We start from the raw sequence: 22,981 nt of genomic DNA, 5'->3' as shown, positions 1-22,981 counted from the left end.
GTGTTAATCGACACAAATCAAGACAAATCGAGACAAGACGAGACAAACCTTTGCACGTCCGATAAAAATCAAATCATTTCACTTCTGTGATTTTTTATTAAATATAGTGAAGCAAAATTATACTTTGATTTTGGGACTTTTCACAAGGGTTCCAGGTGCTTTAAGGCCCTTTGGGCTTGAGCATTTCGCACCCCACTTAGGCTACAAAGAAATGTCTGCTCATAAAGACATGTCTTGCACTGATCGGGTTTAGAGGTCTGAGGACCGGTTTTCGCGAATCGTCAGTTGAATAGTTAATAATTGTCTTAGAGAGACTGAGGAGTAAAGACCTGCAAAATAAACCTTAGTCTCTAACCAATTTATTCCGTTATTTCTGAATCAACTCTGGTCATTTCCATAATTACAACATTTCTCCGCTTCCATTTCCCGTCGTTATTGTCATTTCACTCATTTTTCAGGTATTTGGTATCTACGGAAAAATTCTTAATCAAATATTAAACACGCCATACGATAGACGTACACGTTTATCACACGTGAAAGCTTTTACAAGTGATTCAGCGGTAAATTGAATTTTAATTAAAATGAGCAATTGTGTACTGAACTGATGTTATCAACCTGGAGCGTTAATTCTGTGGTGAGGAATTAATTTTTGAAGCTGGGGAGGAGTGGACTCTTAATTATCTTTCATGTCATGATAATCACTTTTACTTCACAAGGAACTATTTACTACCTCTATAGCCTGCCATTTTGCGATCCTAATTATTTTATGTTGGGATTGGAATTCGTATTCCATTAATTATTCAGTTATCTATTTATTTGTATTCTCTCATTGGGACAATTTTTGGAACTTGGACCTTGTCCTTTGAAACTAGGGCCACTGATTTATCTATCTAAGCTACATTATCTTAATCAGCAGACCTTCGTTTATTTGTCGAACCACCCCAACCCCCTCACGCTCTCAAGACGATTAATTTCGTAAAATATTTTGGTTTATTTTCCCTCAGCAAAGACAGAGCATCTCTTTACACTTTCATTTCATTACACACGTGTATAATAATTTGGTCATCGCGTTACAAGATTATACTTTCAAAAAACAGTTGAGTAAATCTAATCTAAATCAAATGATAATCAGTTCAATTCTACTGACAAGTATCTTATAATTTCGAAACAACAGAACGGTCAGATTATGAACATGATTGGAGTAGATAAACACGTGAGGCATCGCGTGAGTAAGCAATGTCACACGTTTCTTTATCATCCGCAGATGATGATGTGCATGTGATGAGATGAGCAACGATAATTGCTTACTATCACAACTAGAAGTTCCTCTTATTGATTGATAACTAATGTCCTACATTCCTCATCTGCGCGACTCTATCCAAAATGAGTTTTGCAATTTAGATAAATTTCCTCGGACATTCCATTTTTATCGGCATATAAAAATCTCAAAAATTATACGTCCAGAATATTTTTTTTCTAATTTTCCAAAACTCATTTATAGAAACAGGGATTATTATGTATGGTATATATAATAGATTGTGTATTTTGTGTATATAGATGGTAGATTTTTTTTATATTGACAAAACAATATGTTTCTAGCATTGGATAAGGTGAAATGACATGATAAAGCGAAGCTGAGATTGGAATTCTTAGTTCGGTCGCAGGAAACGCTTCAGGAATTTTTTTTGACAGGTCTAAGTGCGAGTGAAGGTGATTGAGTCTCATTATTTGTGGAGATTTGAAAGGAAGAACTAGATAAAACTATCTTGTGATAAGAGGCGCCAGTAACTCGAAAGAATAAATAAAAAAAATTGATTGATGTCGCCAAATATGTCTCGTAGGCTTCAATGTGCTTAAGACGTTAATTAACGTCAAGTGAGAGATTAAAGCATGAGAAATGTCAAATTAGATTTCTACAATTTTCCGTTCTTTCGTGCTAAGAATAGAGTTTATGGAGCTGTTACCTTACGGGTCAGGTCAACCTCGTGTTTTATTAATCTTGACGTTTTATTTCGGCTTCATCAATTCGTTCGAGGTTCATGACCGCCGGATTACTCTTGATTATATTTTGGACGACTCGTGGTATTACGTCAGAGCGGAGATAACTAGGCTGGGGTAGATTGGTTTAATTATTTACGGGTAATTTCGTTTATAATGAAATCACCGAGAGGAGGATTCCATGTACGTTTGCTTTCAATTTTCAGAGGATATCTATTACGGGTTACGGTTGACGAATTTAAATGAGGAAAGAGATAATATTCAAAGTTGATCAAAAGGTGACGGTTTTTTAGACTATACGAAGAGCAATATTGGGTCAGAATTATGCGAAGGGTATGAGCTGGCGATGGGCATGGAAGGTCAAGGGAACTGGACTACGGCAACTAACTTGAACACTAGGAGGAGGGAGGAGTGCAAGGATAGGAAGGAAGCAGAAAGGGAGCTATATGCGGTGCAGGCTCACAGACCTTCTGGCGGACTATGGAGCCCACCCTGGATGGGAGGTAGTGGATACAGGATGAGGATTGGGCATCGGCGTCGAGATTTGGCGAGGAGGCCAACCCTGGCAGGAGATGAGGAATGGCCGACAGTGGGCCGACACAGAGGCAATGTTCAAACGGCTGTTTCTGCGCCCTGAGCACTCAACAAGTCCCTGGATATTTACGCGGAGAGAGGCCATAGGGTGGGACAACCTTAGTTTTCAAGTTTTCTTTTTTTTTTAATAGAGGGAAATTTTTATAATCTATGCATAAAAATAGAAAAATAGAAAAAATAGAAAAATTTATAAATAAAAACTGCAACGCATGTGAAAAAAGGTAGAACAAACTTATGGGTGCCACAAAGGACTGAGTATGTCTTAATTTTTTCATCAATAAAATGAAAAAAGAATCAACGCAGTCGGTAGGACTCGAACCTACGCTCCCAGAGGGAATCTGATTTCTAGTCAGACGCCTTAACCACTCGGCCACGACTGCTTTTTTAGTTCCCCGTTATTTATTGAGTCAGTATATATTTGCATGATACTGCAAATAGAAAAATTTCGCTTTAGGACGAGAGAGGCCATCCCTCTGTGACGTGCTACTGCGATTATTTGAGAGAAATCGGACTTTATTTTAGTCAATCCTCAGTGGCTGGCAGTTTACCATCGACTAGTAAACCCAATCGAGAATTTAATGCATCCACCACCTCGCGGCATTCTTTAATCTGAATTTCCACAATACCATATGTTGTCAAACTTTTCGCCTAATTAATTGAAAATAATCCATTAATGAAGAAGCATTAGTATAAATTGGTCACCTCCCAATCGTTCGATATTTTTGCCGTTTGGAGTTTAATTTTATCGGTCAACAATGACCGAGCTATTGCCGGGATTGATATTTAATATTTTCAAGCTTAAGCAAACAATTTTAGAGCCTAAAAAATACAACCTGATAATATAGATAAAATAGTATGTTTGAAACGCCAGTCTGGAAAATTTATTCAGGCATTTCTTGGCGAAGTCTTAATATGAAGGAAAATAAATTGTTAACTACACATCGAAAAGCAGTCGTGGCCGAGTGGTTAAGGCGTCTGACTAGAAATCAGATTCCCTCTGGGAGCGTAGGTTCGAGTCCTACCGACTGCGAAAATATATTTTTTTTTTTGAACGGCAATTCACAATTTAATTATTCACCTATGAATAGCGACAAACCGGGCTAATAAACGAGTTGAGATTATTTATTAGCCTTGGGTTGGTCACCTTGTGAGACAAGCGCTGCAGTGCTTCATTTTTCACGAATCGCTACGAATTGGCTGATCGAAGAAAAAGATATACATATAGAGTTCTATATGTATATCTTTTTAAATTTGGCAGAAACTGTACGTTTGTTTCCCTTTTTCTAATATTCAAAAAATATTGCTCACTGAATTATAATTGCAGAGTTCTTTTGAAACAGAGTAATCGAGAATAATATGAATAAGGGTAATAAAACTATCGATAAATTATTTCGAATATTCTATTAAAATTCTGAATACCTTTGATTACATCAGCAATCGACGATTTTATGAAACTCCTCATCACAATATTCACAATTAAATACTATGGCTGCTGCATTATTTTCACTATGTATAACCATAGATGATGGACTCGATGAGAGTATCAATGGACAACTTCAATTTTTCATCAAGGGAGATATATCCCACACTCCTCGACCAATAATATATCACTAAAAATTGATATTTATAAAATATTTTAAACCTGCTCCATAACACATAGAAGTTGAAAAACCTACCGATTAATCGTGAGTAGATAATGTTAATGAGTTTATCATATCCTTTATTATTTATGCAAAACGACCATTATGATCAAGTAACATAAATCATCATTTATCGTGACATAGATGTATAATATAATGTTTATCTAATATTCACATATAATTATTAGGATCTAGTGCAAAAAATCCGAACTGCGCAGATCTATATTCTTTCTTAAGGATTATCGGTGAACCAAAAAGATGCCAAAATATTGTTTAGAAAATAAATGAAATCTGTTACATTGTTTTAGTACACAAAAAATCATGATTTTTCCGTGAATTATTTAGATGAATTTGTTCCAAAGTCAAAAAATCAAGCAATCAATTTTAAATATTCAAATCTGCCGTAAGGCATCGAGTGCTTATTCTGAAGTATTAATTTCCACTGTTATTCAAGAAAGGAGACAGACACACTCGTGAGAGCTCGCGTTTCTACTCCAACTATATGAAGTTCCTTTTCCCTTTCAAGTTTTATTTTTTTTTTTACCATTAAGCCTATATAAAGCTCTAAATCATTACTATAGCCTTGCCTCAGCGAAGGAATCTTCAGCAATTTTTTCTCCTATTTGCTTGTTTTTTTCTTATTTTTGACCAAGTGTAAAAATAGATTTTCATATTACTCTTCATTTTTTTTTCCGTTAACTCTCATCTCTCTTAGTTTCTCATATTTTTGCCTCAAATTACTGACTAAAAAATGGATGAAAATCAATCAATGGGAGACAGTTAAATAATCTCAATTAGTAGAATAAGGTTTTGGACTGATGATTCGGTAGAAACGCGAGTTTACATTATTTAGCTCAGTTCAAGTATGAAATAATGCGAAGAGGAGCACTTTTTACCGTGGGATTCTGACAACAGTCAATCACTAAAGACATCTTCTATCCCAATTTTTATCGAAAAAAGCTAGCATTTTTACTATGACAATTTCATTGGTTATTACACACAAATGACTAATTAGGCTAACACATTTTTAATCTGATCTAGATATATAATTTACTAATGATAACTTTAAGGATTACAACGGTGACACATCGAGGATTTTATATTTTTATTATGTATAATTATCTCGAGATTATTAACTAGTCAGTTTTAGGTTTTTGAGACTCTAATACCGAAAATACTAACTAATACCAAGCGATAAGTAACTGTCGGAATTTTTGCTTGTCATAAAAAAAACTTGAGAAATCATTTTCAAAATCACCTGATTAATTTTCTTTAACATTGAGCAATCGCGAAAAATAAAGCAATATATCGTGTTATATTTTCTAACGGTTAATTACGGCTAGTTGATGTTTACCGACGATTACGATGACAAAATTTTTATTCTTTCATTCTCATTATCTCGGATGTCATTCAAACTCGTGTTCACGAAATCAGGGGAAAAAAAATAAAAGGCATATTCATGATAATGCAATTGACAATCGCACATCTAAAAATCGTTCTTAGAAATCTCTGCTAACACGTGTTCGTTACAAGTAGGCATACCTTCCCGATATTTTTTTTTTATAATCTTAAAGTTAACTCTGTTATTCTCCGTTTGACATTGCTTAATTTTCCCTCTTTCCATGGAATTGCTCAATCTCACGCTGAAGGATTGAGCGATTCGTTGAGTGCAAATTGATTTCTATAAATAATCCTCTTCAACAATGGAAATATTTAACACGGGAAAATACACATACGATTACACAGACAGTGGACGACTACAAGCCACTGTCACCATTATTAATTACTTTTTTTTTATTCATCATTATGGGGAAAAATGTTTTTCATTTTTCTCTTACTTTTTTCACATAGATTTTGACGAGGCACTGTTCAGTGTTCATAATAGAAACAATAACAATATTCTATTATTTTATTCATAATTACGAATACGAGGGAGTTGGGGGGTTGTCCGGGATGTGGGGATGGAAAATATGTCCGGGAGTGTGTGCTTGTTATGGTGATAGCGATCGTTTTAGTTAGAAAATAAATCTTCTCTCTTACCGTTATCCATGAAAGTGACATTTATGGTTTCCATTTGGGTATTACGTTTAGGGATTCAACCGATGTTTCAGAAAATTTCGTAGAAAAACCGAACGCTTTCTCGACAAAATTCCATTAAATTCCTGTCGACGTTGTATGAAGACTCTATCAAGATATATTCCAAGATAATCAGTCCCGGAAGTCAGTCCCTACGGACTTTCCCCGAAAAACTTCTTAATTACTCAAATTAGTGTTAATAAAATTTCTTCGAATTCTCGGTATTAAAGTCCGGAAATTTTCAATACTTTTATTTTCCAGTGAAGTGTGAAGAAAGCTCATTGAAAATTCGAATTATTCTTTGACTTTCTGTTTAAAAATTCTGAAAAGGACGAAAATTGTGGCTCAATAATTGCAGGCAATAGTCCAATTGATAATTCACTATGGAGTATTAATACTTTAAGTCCTTGCAGAGCGAAAAAATTATAAACCATTAATTAGTAGAGATATACAATCACTTCTGAATGCACAAATCCCATTCCAATTATCTGCCATCGATTCTTTTTTATGTGCATCAATTCTTATAAAAAATATGAAACACCCCCAAAAATCCGCCAACTTTTTACTATCAAATATGTTTTAAGAAATTTGCGCGTAGATATCCGTAAATTGAAATTGAAATGGCGCAGAAACAAATATCCTGAATCCTGATGAAAATTGAATAGGATTTGTATCGAGTGACAATGAAAATTCAACAGAATTTATTCGACGATGCACTGGGTGATCTATTGAATTTTTTCCTGCATGCGGTACTTTCTTTTTTTTTATACTTAGCTGTAACAGTCTCTAGGTGATACAGATGAGTCAGGAAGAAAATTCTCAGGATTGATTCAGATTTTGTAATTGCGAGAATTTAATGGCATTTCAATCGTCAAAGGGAGTCCCCCCAGTAAAAATTCAGAGCTTCAAAATTTTATAACTCCGAGTCTGAGGCTTTTGGGCGCTCGCCAGAGTACCAAAAAATAGAAAGCAAACGAACCGAAGAATATTAACAATAAACATGAATAATTCGTGTCCTAAACCTCTAATTTCGTCTGAATTAATACAGTTTTGTCGTGCACTTCACTTCATTTTCGGGGTAAAAGTCCTGGCAGAGTATGAAGTATTATATCGATTGAAGAATAAGACATGACTATTTCCAAAAATTCAATCTTTTGTACAATTGGCAACCCTTTTGAACGCTAACACTCAGCTTTGTCGTAATAAAATCCAGAGACTTTCTGAAATTCAAAGAGATATCTCTTTAATTCCGGGGGGTGGGGGTGGCAGGAGGGGACCAACAGGCAGAGAGGAGAAGTGTGTGAATGTAATATATGTATGAGGACATTTGAAAAACAATATTAAGATAATTTTATCCCCTCTTGAATTAATTTATAGCAATAGGCAGTGAAGGAATCGTTCAATTTTTGAAAATCGACTCGAAGACATCGAAGGAATGTTAACGAATAATATATTCGATCCGAGAAGAATTGAAACTTCATCAAAAAGTAGCACTTAGCAGAATGCCGGAGATTGATGAGGCAATAGAATGGACAGTTTCGCTAAATATTGTACGAGATTTGGCCTGAAAACTTTCGATAATTGTATGATTTACGATATTTAGCGGAACGGACCTCTATCTATGAAAAAATTATCGGAAATAGCGCAGTCACTTGGAAATTCTATTGAGATTCCGCAGACTACCTCATTCAAGAGCCTTTAGGGAATATTTAGTCTGTCCATCAGACTGAAAACTATCAATAGAATGATGATAAATCCTGATCAATATTAATGGTGATGATAATATTCATTTGAGCCATCAGAATCGATGAATTATATATCATTCAAAAGAAATTCGCAGAGGGAATTGCACTGGCCAAACGAATAGAATTTCCGAGAGAGGACGCAAAATTTTTCCATTAAACTCATTCATGCCTGTAAATAAATAATCGAACGCGACAAGGGAATCTAACAACCAACGAAATACATTTGAAATGAAATTAGCAGCAGATGTGTTAATCATTGCTCAATAAATTTGTGTTTTAAGTGATATGTCAACGTTCAATGCTATAATACTCAATATACTTTTCATCATACTTTTCCATTACGTTTTTTATTCAAATCAAAATCAAAATAATATAGAATTAATAATTAAAGAGATCATTTCCTTGATGGATTGGTGTCGGGAATGACAAAACAGAAACAAATGTGATAGATACAATGTTGTGCGTTAAATAAAAAAAACTATCTATTTTTTCATTATGATTGCGGAAAGTAAGAAAAATTTGTTTACACAAATGGTAAAAACAAAAGTGAAATTAACCAAAAAAAGTAATTGATTCGTCTTAATTTCTTTCACATTATTTGTTCAATTCATATAAAAATTTCGATGTAGTTACTCGAGTAAATATTTACTTCATCTGTTATGTAGTGTGTTTATACGTGTGGCATTTTTCTCCCCAGTAATATTGTTCGCTACATAAATAGTACTTTCGTTACTTAATTCTTTTGTCACAAAAATCGAAACAAAAAAATTGAGTATAGAAAGAGAAAGAGAAAAATATTTGAATTATGATGCGTAAAAAATTGATCCTATCTATAGTTGAAATAAAATTTACTATCTAATCGAGGCTAACGAAGTTTATTATTCCTTCTACTACGAAAAAAATGAAGTGATTCAGATGCATAATGATAATCGATGATATATATAATTTTCTCATAAAATTCCATGATCGATTGATGGAATTTCTGTTTGGCTCGTGTATTCATTCGTTTGATTTACAATTCGCGTGTAGTAAATGAAGAGATTTCATGAAAAAAAAAGTTTACAATTTTTTTCCTTTTTTTTTCTTTTCCTTTTTGATACCTGATGAAGGATTTTTCATTAAATTTCAATTGGACCTCGATGTTATCTCGTTTCTCGTGATTTTTACAAGTTTCACCTCTTGTAACATGTTTTACATATTTATCCAAGTGCTAGTGTAAGATTAAATTCAGACGACTGCAAATTAATCGACGAATTGTCCACGCAGGAGGCAAAAGTGTTATAAAAATTGGGAATCAATAATTTTTCAAGGCCCAAAGAAAAATGATAAAACAATGAAAAATAGCAGTTGATGAGTCAATGGACAGAGTTATCGTAATCAACTGCATTCTTCTCTATTATCCAATGTTTCACGTGAAACATTACCAGGATCAAGCTGTAACATAGCTACTTGTGATGGTAATGATGAACGATTGGTCAATCTGTGTTGATATTGTCCATCTATAATACACGGTATCGTGATTTTATCCCAGGCGAAATTCTTCACAGTGGCCATAATATGTTGATGCTGGATCATAAGGGCCTGATGTGGATGTAGTGCTGCCGCTGGTTCTTGGGAATGAGGTGATGGATGGGTACGAGATGTGAGCCACGTCACGCCTGGCTCTGCTCTGTGTCATTTGCTATTTACCTGGAGCGCTGTATTTATTTGAGCCCATAATTCCTTGTTACAGGCGGGCGATCTAGAAAACAAGACAATTAACATTATTGGCTAATTTTCAGTCAATCTTCCTCCGCTATTACTGTCGCATTTTTAAAGTTTGTATATATTCATCCATTTTTATTTATGACACGTCAATTTTTTGTATTCTTTACTACATACAAAGTAATATATAATAAATACCGTAACGTGAAGGGAAGGGGGAAAGGGGAAGGGGGGAGGGGTTGTTTGATTCATGATTGTTTTACAATATTATACTTGTATTATGTTATTACGTTTCCAAAAAATAGTGGGTGATTTTGGATAATCTTTCAATTTAGTGAAGGGATAGGAGGGCTTTAAATCATAAATGCATCTTAAACTCCCACCTTTTCATAGACTGAAGCCATTCCTTAAATTGCGTATGTCCCTCTGGGGTAATATGAAAAGCCGCTCTAGCTGCGCAAACGACACTAGCAAATTCCTCATATTCTCCCGACATCAGATGATACAATTTATGATGAAGACATTGAATGTACATCTGCTGACATTTGTGAACCAACGGTGCCAGCACCGTAGATCTAAGATTCTGTATGAAGAGTGCAGGATTACTTCTCGAAAGATAATTCGCCGCTTCCAAGGCAACATCATGCAGAACAAATGGACTAACAATGCTCTGAACTGTGCACACGCACAGATGATGAAAGCACTGAGTTCCCAATCGTTTAGAAATTCTTAGTAGCCATTTGACATCCTCGCCATAAGGTGGATTTCTAGCGTATTTAGCTTGCGGTCTATCGTCGTGTACCCGTCTGCCCAGTGTATCGAGTGCAAGCATACCAACTCTCCAGGCAGCCACGAGTGCTCGCATTTGATGAGGGCTTTGTCGATGGACCTGTGGCTGAGGTCTAACTGTACTCATGATAGGCTGGGGCTGGACCATTTGGGGCATACCATTGTGGCCACACTGATCAGGCTGAATATTGACAGCCATTGGTTGTTGCATTGTGAACATATGATGGGTCCCAGGGCCTGGATGAACGTTGACAGTTGTCACAGTTGGCTGAGCATAGTATTGTTGAACAGACGGTGGTTGAGTGACAGGCGGTGGATGTCTGGGATGTTGAGGGTGACCCGGATGGGGAGGAAGCGGAGGTATTGCAGCATGATACATCTGCATGTGAGGTGGAGGGGGTAGTGCTACTCTGTGAGGTGGTAAAGGACCGCCAAAGGTGGGCATAGGATGAATAGGATGAACAAAACTGTATGGACCCACTGGATATGGTAATCCAACGCCTGGTACCAAGGTAGTAATGGTTGGATGGGCTGGATAGGGCTGAGGTGCCTGGGCGCTGGTAACCACAGCCTGTGGCTGGGGTATCATGTGACTGGCGGTGAGATCAACAGGTGGTGGCCCAGGCTCCACTAACAGGCCTCCATTAGGATCCAACTGCAGATTCTCGTGAGGAATATCGTCTTGCTGATCTCCACCCGGAGTATGCCTCAAGTATAACTCGTACCAGTACTTGGCAACTTGGAAGAGAACTTCTGGATATACTCCCCCTCCCTTCGCTGTGTTTTCAACGGTAATACAGGCCTTCTCCAACATAAACTCACTCTGCTCTTTGCACTGAAGGATTGCTCGTTGGATCTCGTTGGGATTGAGGGCGTGAGCGTGTGGGAGACACGACAGTGCAAGTTCTGCTGCTGCTCGTACCATGTGAGGATCACTGCCACGTGAGGATTTGTCAGCAATGCTAACCGCTTCTGGGGGTGTCAGATGACCCTCCCAACTGTCAATCAAAAACCATATTGCTGGGGCACCTATTTCCATCGCTTGTCCTGTTATCCACGACACATGAGATGAATAAGTTCTGCTCAACCAATTTGGGCTTACGCAGTTGTGAAGTCCTAGAGCATAGAGACCGATCTGGAAGGCACACATGTGGAGGGCTCTGTGGGGTCCGTGATGATTTTGGCTCGTTGATGCCTGGGTGAACAACGATGTTGATGAAGTACCACCTGCCTTTACTAGAACAGTCTTAGCAAGTTCAAACATAAAGTGAGCACCAGCCTCTGATGGTTGATTCGGTATCGAGGGATACACTTTCTTGCTTTTATACCTGAAAATGTAGATAATAGTTTATTAAAATGGGTAATCTAGGTTCGGGTAACTATTGGCGTTATAATTTCATTCCGGTCTTGCCTGCCTAACCTCGTTTCCTTTGTTCGGGTTGATACGGGGGGTTGAGTTGGTTGGGGTTGCACTGTTAATGCACCCATACCAGTTTCTAGCTCGGCACTTGTACTACTGTGGGGACGTGAACTTGTGCCTGCTAGATTATCTGACATTGTTGCGTCGTTCGATGATAGGGGTGAGGAGCATGCTTTTGCTCGTCGAAACACAGCCAACTGTAATTTAACAAGAAGAAGATCAATATATTGTAACAATATTTTATTAATATTGATCGTTTCACCGAAAACGTCAATAGTTTAAATATTCAACAAGTTAATTAAAAATGTAAATGAACTCAATTCAAGTTTCATAAATTCATCACCTGGCTTGTAGTTGGAGGATTAGAGCTGTAATAGCCACTAACAATTGGTGACTTAATCAGTTGATGTACCTCCCGATCCAATAATTTATCCATTATTTTGGCTAATTTTGTAGGTTCGTCCTTGTAGTGAACCAGAAGAGTGATCGCTAAATCCCCCCTGTAACAGTGACAAATCAATCAGTCTTTAACTCACCAGATTTTAACAAAAACATAAACATCCCCAAATATAATCCATGAGAGATTACCACCCCTCCCCCTGGAGTGCGCCATCATATAATCACTCCTTCTCAAATGCTGGGATTAAAGACCCCTCACTTCGCGTAATCGTAACGCGTATCCAAGTTTTCGTCCAATCCGAGTAGTATAGCCAGTCAAACATTGGCCATCTAGTGGATCGCTTACTCTATTTTTTACCTTTAAATTTGTTCAACGTTTTACGAAGCTGTAATTTATTTGGCTAAATTGCATTGTCAGAAATTTATTCTTCTCTTATGACCACCACAATACCCACCCTCCCTCACCCCTGTCTCCCTTCCACAGCTACCACAGACATGAGCACAAACATTAGTACATACCTCTGTCTCCTAGTGCCTTCACAAAGTAATGGATGATCCGCTTCGCTAACATTAGCTTTTAATCCTAATGCAGCCACAACAGCATCGAAACCAAGGCTCTCGTCATCATCATTGGTTACAACAAACCAGTCGCCCTTTAATCTGGGTGTATTGAGAGCGTCGAATATCAAGCTAGCAAGCATTATGGGTAATAGTGCATGTCCCCGAGACCTAAGTCCTCCATCTCTAAGTTGTTCTGCTCTCTGTCGAAGCATTGAGAGTTCAGAAGGACCCAGTGGAATTCTCTTAAGCAATCCAACGAGTTCGCTCTCCTGATGTGCGAGCTTCACTTCCAACGGTTTTGTACTCGCTGGAGGTCTCGCCATTTCTAGACCAAAGAGACCCATCCTGAAGGCTAAGTTGTGATGTTCAGGATTTTCAGCGAGTACTGTACATAGAAAACCGCATTTTGCCAGTGTAGCTGAAGCCAAGCAAGTCAGCTGATGAGAGGCAGGATTGACAGGTTGTTTCTTTCTCTTGGATTTGACAGGGATAGGTGGTACTTCAACCATCAGATCAGGTGGATGAGACAAAAGTTCTTCAGCTAATTGTACCCCCAAGATGCAAGCCTCCCTCGTATGACCATGGGCGTAAAGTCCTTCGGCCCTTGCGAATAACACATCCCACGGGTCCTCTGTCTTCTTCAGATTACCCAGAACAGCGCTGGCATTCGCGCTCCCCTGATTGTCAGTTTTCGTTTCTTTTCCATCAGTGGAATTAATAGTAGCAGCTGCTTTCGGATCGTAGTAATAAAAATTATACTCATCCCCAGAAGGACTGTCTGAGCTTGACGATGATGATTCATCCTTAGAGGGTCGCCTAGATGGATCTTTCGTTTCTTTCGATGTAGAGGCTTTCGGTGGAGTGTTGGAAGTACTCGGCACAGCTTCATTATTATTACTACTATCACTACTATCACTGAACGAAGCATTTGAGCGAAGCTTATCCGAACCTTGAGCATTTTTCATACTTGAAGTGCTGTTAGATGATAAATCACTTCCACCGCCCTCTTGTGAATCAGTGTCACCGCAGTTATTTAATTCACCGTAGCCTCGTCGAACTAGGACAACTGGTGGTGGTAGAGGAAACATATCGCCATCATTTTCACAAAAACCTTCGGAGCTAACACTCGATCGATTTCCATCGCCTCCACCATTAGTGTTATTGGCACTGCTGCTTGGTCCTGGTGCGTTATTAGGATTTCTTGAACAGAAACCAGGAAATTCTCTGGAGTTCAGGCACTTTCTGTCCATGTAGCTGAATTCTACGAGTCCCATGTGCGGTCGTCTACTGTGATGATGAGAATTTGGTACTTGACAGTTGAGAACAGCAGCTGAAGAGTTGACCTGATTGACCTCGGTTCTTGTATCACCGGCATGACGAAAGCAGGTGAATGGGCAGTGATACATGGGATTACTGCCAGCGGTGTACGTAATACCAGGAATGGCATATTCATCCCAGTCTAGATAACACGCTTCCAATGCTGGCTTAAATCCAGTAAAAACATCTATATCGGTCTTCAGAGAATCTTTCTGCGCTCCCCCATGGTTTCTATTCGGAGTGTTGTGGCTTACTGAACTCCCTCGGCTCTTCGTCACCTTATCGACAACCTTCATGTGCCATGCAGTGAATTGTCCATGAAGCATTTCACGTTCAGAAGGAGACAAGCCAGGATTCAGGGCTGCCAATCGCCACAGTACGACAATCTCGTCGCACAGAGAGGAGCAGGCATGTTGAGATGCATGAGCATTGCTGTTCATGCTGCCATGTTTGCCACCACCATGGCCTGTGCCGTTAAGGAGTGCTACCTTAGTGTTGAACCACCAAACCAAAAACTGCTCACAGGCCATGCACTCTTCCGTAATAATTTCCAGTAGCGGTATTGCATTACGATCTGTTCTCTTAAACATCTCGCGTACAATCGAAAGAAGATTCCACATGCCCTCAGGCTCACGACCGCGTAAAGGACGAAGGAGAGAGGACCATTCGGTGGCCGCAGGTGGTGCTGTCGTACTGAGATAATTAACATCACTGAAGACAATGGGAGCAGGAACGCAGAATTTAATGAGTATTCGTTTGATGTTATCGTGTAGGGTCTTTTCGTCGAGATACCAGGAAGTCTGGTCGTGGGCTGATGCCCCTGCAGTGGGATCTGGTGCACCGCAATAGTTGTTGATGGCACTTGGCTGAGCTGACAGAAGTTCGTCGAGGAGCCGTTGTGCCGTTGGCAGAATTTGTTGTGGTAATTCGCTTATGAGATATTGTGCAAATTTTTGAAGTTGGTCGCGATGAAGACGAGACAGTGATTCGCTCACTGGTGCCCTTAGGCAAACCTGTGTAGGCATGTGAATACGATGGAGGCATACTGCTACAACGTGTGAACACCAATAAGCAGTTGATGGACATGTACAGTTGCACGATATTATACGACGACGATCGAAAGTTACAGCCACTTTACATTGGCTACGATCGCTCCCATTGCTGGAAAAACCTTGGGCATTGACACTCGCACTCAGGTGAAAACCAATCTGTAAAGGTTCTTTGACACATCGACCGCGAAATAGATGCTCCCCTCGTTGAAATTCATCGGCACTTCCGTTAGCTAAGCATGAGTAGAGCCTGATATCCTCCTCGTTATCGGGAAAACTCCAAAAGGCTATCCTAAGTTGGAGTTGCTCTGGTACTGGAGGATAGACGTGTTCGACGAGCTCGAAGGGAATGTGAGATGCCACACAACGGGCTGACAGCTCGCACAGCGTTGGTACTTGTTGGCCTTCTGAAACAAAGGCAAATTATTAGTCAAGTTTAGCCTCCTAACGACCTATTCTCAACCTATTAAGACCCTCAATATTAAATAATTTCAGTTGTTCACTTATGATTCTGCTACTCTCTTAGTCTGAGTTAGTTAAATTATGAAGTTCAATAGCATTTCGTAACTCTTCCACATATTTTGGATAATTTTGACAGAATACGCTGTACTAATATTTCGAAAAAAATAATGAAACGAAATGAGAAGTTGAAGGATCATTATGTTGGTTTATCTTGCCCTTTCCGTTCCGAAAAGTGAAAGACAAATAGAGAATGAGTGGACTACTCGTACATTTCCAAGACACGTACATATGCCTTCCGGGAATTATCCGAATGGTGCAAACTACTCAGCGACGAAACGTTAATTACTATGAGTTAGTGGCCATCCGGAAAATACGAAAGGAGCGTTTGTTCACTGTCTGTTTGGAGCTTTTAATGGCTCATCAAGTGCAATGAGTAGAGGAGAATACGAGAACCTACTTTAAAACCAAATACAAGGAGAAAAAATATTATTTGAGGGCGACAGAGATCGTGGAGGATAACAACCAATGACTACGACCAAAGTCGATATTTACCAACTCATAATTATTTTTTCCCTTCTCAGTTTCAGTCTAAAGAGTCAATCCCTCCTAGAGAGAAGAAGCGTGGAAAATAATGTTGATCCAGAATGAGAAAAAGTGTTCGAAATAAGTAAATGAAGGCGAGCAAATTGCTAGGCATCCAAATTGAAAATAAAAAACCCAAAAAAAAAACAAGAAGCATTACGTAAATGAGGCCTGGGAGCTCACACTTGGTCCACAGTGAAGGTGGGATGAACGCAGATGAACAATACTAGCGGCAACTGAATGCGAGAATTTTGAGATAAAAAAAATGAAAAAGAATTGAATGGAGATTGGATGGGTTATTACTGAAGAGCTTAACGCCGCTGTTTCAACAATACCTGTGATAGAGTCTTGACGACAATTGAAAATAAGGATTTTTTCGCGGAAACAGATTGTAATGGAATAAGTGACCTTATTCCTGTTACATAATTGACCAAGAAAGTTAATGAAATTAATTTGCTTGTATGAAAAATCGGTCCTTCATAAGAAATCGAGGGGAAGATGATAATGACAATGTGTCACCCCATGGAATCACAAAAATAGTGAAAAATTCATATTTTTCACCCCCGAAAAAGTAATTCTTGCTCATTAACAATGGCCAGATTTTTCATGTCGGTAGAAAAGGGGTATTGCGCATAGACTATATTATACCAAATACTTCACATGACGTATGTGTAAGTTACAATAATTACTGCGGAGGTTTCTCTCAATCTCCAGCACTTTCATTATATTTTCTCGTCATTTTCTGGATAATTATCAATCATTTTTCTCTCCATTCATCGAGAAAATGAATTCGAAATAACCAAATTTCCTTGCTCCCTCCAGACATTCACAAAAACGCAAAAATATAAAGAGCAATCCCAAGAGTGTTGACGGACAGCCGTCAATCCGCTGATCCCCAATTTCCAATTGTACCAGACCTCAGGCCGCTACACCCCACGATAAATCGAATTGATTTTTCATCCTCGTTGCTCGTGTAAAAAAGTTGCCGGGTCAACAGTATCAAGACATCCACCAGATTGCAAAGAATTATTGGGTATTTTTTATTTCTTTCCTCTATTCCCACTATTCTTATTCCTCTTTTCCGTTGGGTTTTTGAGGTAAAGCGAGAGAGGGTAATCTCTCATTTCCAGATTTGTCGAGTTCGCCTGTGAATACACCTGCTCCAGAGTCGGATATTCTCATACGTCTGTGGATAAAGTGACGGTTGGCTGTTGCATCCATCACAACTTCATATTTTATTTACACGAATATTTTGCCCCACATATTGACAAAACAAAATATTGTTATTCAAATTTCTCCCACCTTATCTTGACACCACTGTTACAAATAATCCACCGAATGCCAATCCAGTTCCAAAGTTATCCTTAATATAATTATTATTAAAACCAAATGATCAAGTCTTTCAGAATAATTTTCCAACTTGAAAAAAATTGAGACTCTCCATCACTTCCAAAGAGTTTTTCGTTTTTGGTAGCAGATATTCCTATGAGTGCAGTCGCTTAAAAAAATACAAAAAAACCTAAAACTGCTTAGGTTTGCAAAATGGATATTCATTGGGACAATTGTTACTTCCAAAGGATAATTTTACCCTCATTTGATTTTCGATCATTGTTCGATGGCTAGGCATCGAGGGGATTTTGGAATGTGCCATCGTTACAATTTAATCAAGTCTCTTTTATTTGAAAGCGTTTATTCCACATCGACATTAATGGCATTGCCAGCCTACTGGCATTAATGGCCCGAGATAGAATCCACTGGGTTGTGGATTGCTTTTATATATCCCATGGTAGTGTAGGATCGATACTTGTCTCCATGGTAACACTGAGCTTCTGTACGGGAGGGAAAATACGGATACATCTCAATGTGACTCTCATCCTCACAATTTTTCATACTTTCTCATTCACTCGTACAACTTCAAAACTCTTGACTCATTCGTTGACCCTTGTATTTTTCTTTGGCATTGAGTTCAGTTCATTTCGACGTACATTTATTGTTGTATCAAATTAATCGAATTTTACTTGCCAAAAATTCAGTAGCAAAGTGGTAAAAGGAGATAAGTTGACTTATCTCTGAGTCTAGTTTTTTAGGAATAACTCTAAATCTAAGCAAGATAACAGAATTTTTGAAATGACATTTATTGTGTTACTCAATTCGCTCCACAAAAAAGCTTACAATCAAAACATTGCTATCTTCCCTAGATTTTGAGATATTCATAAAAAACTAATGAATAATCAAAAGTCCCGTAAATCGTTTTGCCACTTCGCTACTGAATTATTTGATAAATTTCAACAAATATCCAAAATAATAATTCTCAAGTAATATTCTGAGTCTCCTATTATGTAGATCTTTCTGCCTGTCCTTGCATACTTGACTTTGTGTACTTCATATAACTTATGGCCCTTTGTTTTTCCCATTCTATGTCTCCCTGAAGAACGCTGTCTTCACAGAAGAGAAAAAAACGTTTGAAGTTCAGATGCAGTCACCAGAACTTTAATCTTCCTCTCTCTTTTGCTCTTATGCGCACCTCCTCCTCCCCCCTGGTTGTTAATGGTACCGTTGACCAAAAATAGTTTTTGAGGGGTAGATCAGTTTCACCCTCCTGTCTGAGAACTGAACGCCCTTGAACCCTAGCGCCCCTATCCCCTCGTCCCTCACCCAGTCGAAGGGACAAGATGGGAGAAACTACGAGAGAATAAAAGAGCAGGAAGAGAATATACGAGAACAGTACATTTCAAGTCTAGTCGTGAACAACAGAATAGATCATCTCCCCCACGTGCAATTCAATAGCGTTTAAAATTTTTTGTCCAAAATCAGTTTATTTCAAAAGAATGTTTTATTCTGACGATATGACTGATGTCAATTATTTATTTAGAAACAATGAATGTTCTAAAAATAATAATGATGGACATAATGGAATTTTGATGATGCTCAATATACCATTTTTTTCCTAATTTTAAATGGCGATGCATTACCCCACAATAAAATTCGATGACATATTCAGGGAATACGAACCAATATACGATAAATTCGAACCCTCCTTTGATCGAAACATGAGGTTCAGGTTTGGAACCCTCAGAATCAACGATTGAAGCGGTTCAATCCCGCGCTCCTTAAAAAAAGCCGACATATTTCGTTACATCAATTATTTATTCCGTTGGCACTATTGAAGAAGACCGAGTGATTGAAAAAAAAATAATCGTTCCGTTAAACTAAAGTTTTTTTTTTTCAGTGCACCAAAAAAGCTACTTGGAATAGGTTCATCAAGCCCACTTGAAAGGGCAATGGCGATGATGCCCCGATTGAATTTTCTCATGAACGGGCGGTACTAAAATTCTTCGTTTGACGCTTTTCATAGTGATCAATCGAGTGGATAAAATTTCTACGATATCAGTAGAGAATCGTTTACCTGTAAAATTTCAAAATATCGGCGAAAAAAAATATTGAAGCAATGAATTTAACAGCAGCCCCTTATAGGGCAACGTATGCAACCGATTATTTAAACAAGGAGGACTTCACAGTTTCAATTGTTGTGTGAAAGACGATTAATATTTTTACGATATCACAACCGTGTTGGTATCACAATAATAAGCACTATGTTCAAGTTAAGCATGGAGATTCACCCCATATCAACATTTAATTTGTTTGTAATAAAATGAAGTCTCGTACAATTTAAGAACGACCGTACGGAGAAAAGTATTTAGTAAAAATGGCTTAAATCGGATTATGGAAAATTGAAGTGACGTACGGACGAGCAACGCAAAGCCAATAAGCAACTAATGTATTAAGCCATGTCCTAAAGCATAACAGAGAGCCAGCGCATGCTCACGTAATTAAAATACCAATACTGAAGTCTTTATGGGTTACGAGACCGAACGCGCGTTATAATGTGCTGTGATTATAAAAGTCGCGATTGAAAATTTCGAAATTAAATGATTTCTGAAATCAAATTAGCTGCTTAAGATGGCTGGAACAATGAGGAATGAGCGTGGTAGACTTTGGAGATGTCGATAGTCTCGATATTTGCCCTTTTTACAATAGGATAGATTCAGAAATGAGTAAGAGAAAGAGGTGTAAAACCCAAACTGTTACACCGAAGAATATAAATTATAATTATTACTTTGGTAATTAGCGTTGCGAGTGAATAAACGTCACAGTCCGAATTGAATTTAGTCTCATAAAATTTATTAGTCATGTAATTCGTCTTCGCTGTTTGACTAAAACATTGAATAAATGAAAATAACAGAACCGTACGGAGACGAAAGTATTCATGGGATGAACTTCTTACAAGGGTGGATCGCTGTTATGCCTCTAAGGGATGAGAGAGCCTTGATCGAAGAATGCGGCGGATATTGAAGAGGGAAAAAGCACCGTACCGTACTTTCTGGAGAGGATATAACAAGAAATTGAGAGAGAGAGAGAGAGAGAGAGAGAGAGAGAGAGAGAGAGAGAGAGAGAGAGAGAGAGATGTGAGCGAGAGAGAATCAGAAGAGAACCAGGACGGTCTAAAGTATATAAATAAATAGTCCTCGTAAGAACAAAATACTTAATTGATATTGTGTGAACATATCAAGGCATAAAAACGCATAACCGTGCGGTAAAGCGTCTGACATACATGAAAATAAATTTTCAATAAAAATTAGATTCCCAGAGAGCGAAACATGGGACGAAATGGCATTCAACCCCTTGTTAGATTAAGTTTCATCGGAAAAATCAGACTTGGGAGCCTAATTTTTGTTAGAAAACTAACCTTCCTCCCACGTTTCACCATCTGGAAGTCTTATTTTTATTGATATTATAATATCTTTTAGGTCAGAGAGGAGGCGGCGACAGGTAAGTCCCCCAACTGATGAACCTATTTTTTTTAATGCGAAAAATTATTCTAAAGGATAAGATTGAGCTACTGATTCGCATTTCGTATTTTATCCCCCCAAGAATTATGAAACCACAACTAGATGCTTTGATAATCGTAACAGGGAGCAATCGAGTGCTGGAGAATGGTATTTGAGTCCTTGATCCCCAATGACGGGTTCGAGGCTGAAGGAAAATAAATGAAATGAAAAATGTCCCCACACAGAATAAATGATATCTGTGGAATTTTATGATTCAAATGAAAGACTCATGATTTATGGTTGCATTCAGCAACTATGAACAATGACAAGTGAAATTGTAGTGAGAAACCCATGAGTCAAAAACCTCAAGAGATGACGAATGTCGGATGAATCAGGCTGCCTGGAGTCGAGAGTTAAGCACACAAGAAAGAGGCCTGACTTGAAGGACAATAGCTTGGGTATAAGTAACATGCGGACGTATCTCATCATATCGTCGAGACAACAATTGTTGATGTTACTGCAGGATGGACAATGCTATTTGCATGGCGGGGATAAAGAAGTTTTACTGTCAGGGGAAGATGAATGTACAATTACAGCCGTATCAAATGTATTAGTCATAAGGATGATGCGTAAGGCAAAGGGAATTAAAGTGGTGGTATTAAGGCGAATTCCCCAGAGGGGAAATTAGCGCAGAAGTTTGTTTCAAATGTCAAACATTGAAAATTCAAAATTCCCAGAACCAATTCACCATAATTGTAAATTTCCGTGGTATTTTTCCCTACAAATTACCTGCAAATCCAAAAATGTATTCTTCAATTTGGAAGATAGTGTAAAAATTAAACTGAGAATTTTCCTTAATTAAAAAGTCATCAGAGGCTCCCATTAAGGAGCAAAAGAAATGTATAAAAAAATTCTATCCATGACATACCTTCGGAGGGTTTCTTAGAGAGCCCAAAACCAGCAGGCGGTCGTCTCCATCCCCGCCAGTTGTTGATGAGTGATTCGGCCTCGCTGCTCCAGCTGCACAACGAGTCCTCCTCAAATCGATCTGAATCCTCGAATGAGTATCCATCTGCTTCCTCCCATACTTCAAGTATTGCCCTTGCTGGTGTGCCATCGACAACGGGTGGATTACGTACACCACCATTGTTAGCCCCTGCACCACCGTTATTACCTCCAGTACCACCCCCACTGCCACTGCCGTTTCCACCCACCACCACGGGGGAACGAGCCAGGTTGCCCGCCAGTTTTAATTGAAGGTGTTTTCAACCACCCACAATAACTACCACTTTGAATTGAATAATATATTTTTTTTTCGAGGTCAATTATTCCTCGTACAATGGAAATCGATCGACCTCAGAGTCGATCCCCCCACGTCTCAACCCCCCTGACGACGCCACTTTCCTGACCTTTCTCAACTCTGAAATGAAAAAATAGAAATTCATTATTTATTTACATTCATAGCACTATAAACCTCAACATTTATCGCTCAGATTTATAGCTTCGAATTTAGATTTTCAGAAATCACGTTAACCAAAACTGGGTTACATGGTGATCAATATTTTTTAAGGCCCGGATTTTTTATTTGTTTTTTTTGTGTATCTACAAAACCATATCACTTTTTCCGCTGTGAGATTCCCAAAAGTTATAAAAAACGAAAAAAAATTTAGAGGATTTTCAAAGAGCCGTTTGGATAATATTGAGAAATACTGGAATAAAAAAAAACTTAGAAATGGGAAATTACCACGACAAATGACGGCCAGTCAACGTTGATAAGGTGGAAAGGAGAACAATATATCAAATTTTCGAAAACTCC

The 22,981-nt window shown here is 38.2% G+C and overlaps 1 protein-coding gene and 2 non-coding genes across 3 annotated transcripts; 1 reads left to right on the top strand and 2 right to left on the bottom strand.

Annotated features, from left to right (window-relative positions):
* Positions 1-2,890: 2,890 nt before the first annotated feature.
* Positions 2,891-2,972, bottom strand: Trnas-aga (transfer RNA serine (anticodon AGA)). The gene has a single exon. It is a non-coding gene; the product is annotated as a tRNA-Ser (tRNA).
* Positions 2,973-3,540: 568 nt separating this feature from the next.
* On the top strand, positions 3,541-3,622 carry Trnas-aga (transfer RNA serine (anticodon AGA)). The gene has a single exon. It is a non-coding gene; the product is annotated as a tRNA-Ser (tRNA).
* A 4,750-nt stretch (positions 3,623-8,372) lies between these two features.
* Positions 8,373-22,430, bottom strand: Dora (Dorado; the record flags this gene model as incomplete). Its single annotated transcript, XM_064121269.1, has 6 exons — positions 8,373-9,794; positions 10,141-11,874; positions 11,967-12,163; positions 12,310-12,466; positions 12,885-15,699; positions 22,094-22,430. Coding segments are annotated over 6 exons (5,307 nt in total), but the record flags the coding sequence as incomplete, so codon positions are not given.
* Between the last annotated feature and the right edge of the window lie 551 nt (positions 22,431-22,981).

Source organism: Diachasmimorpha longicaudata, chromosome 5 (assembly GCF_034640455.1).
Source record: "Diachasmimorpha longicaudata isolate KC_UGA_2023 chromosome 5, iyDiaLong2, whole genome shotgun sequence".
Taxonomy (NCBI): Eukaryota; Metazoa; Arthropoda; class Insecta; order Hymenoptera; family Braconidae; genus Diachasmimorpha; species Diachasmimorpha longicaudata.
This window is presented reverse-complemented; position numbering and strand designations above follow the sequence as displayed.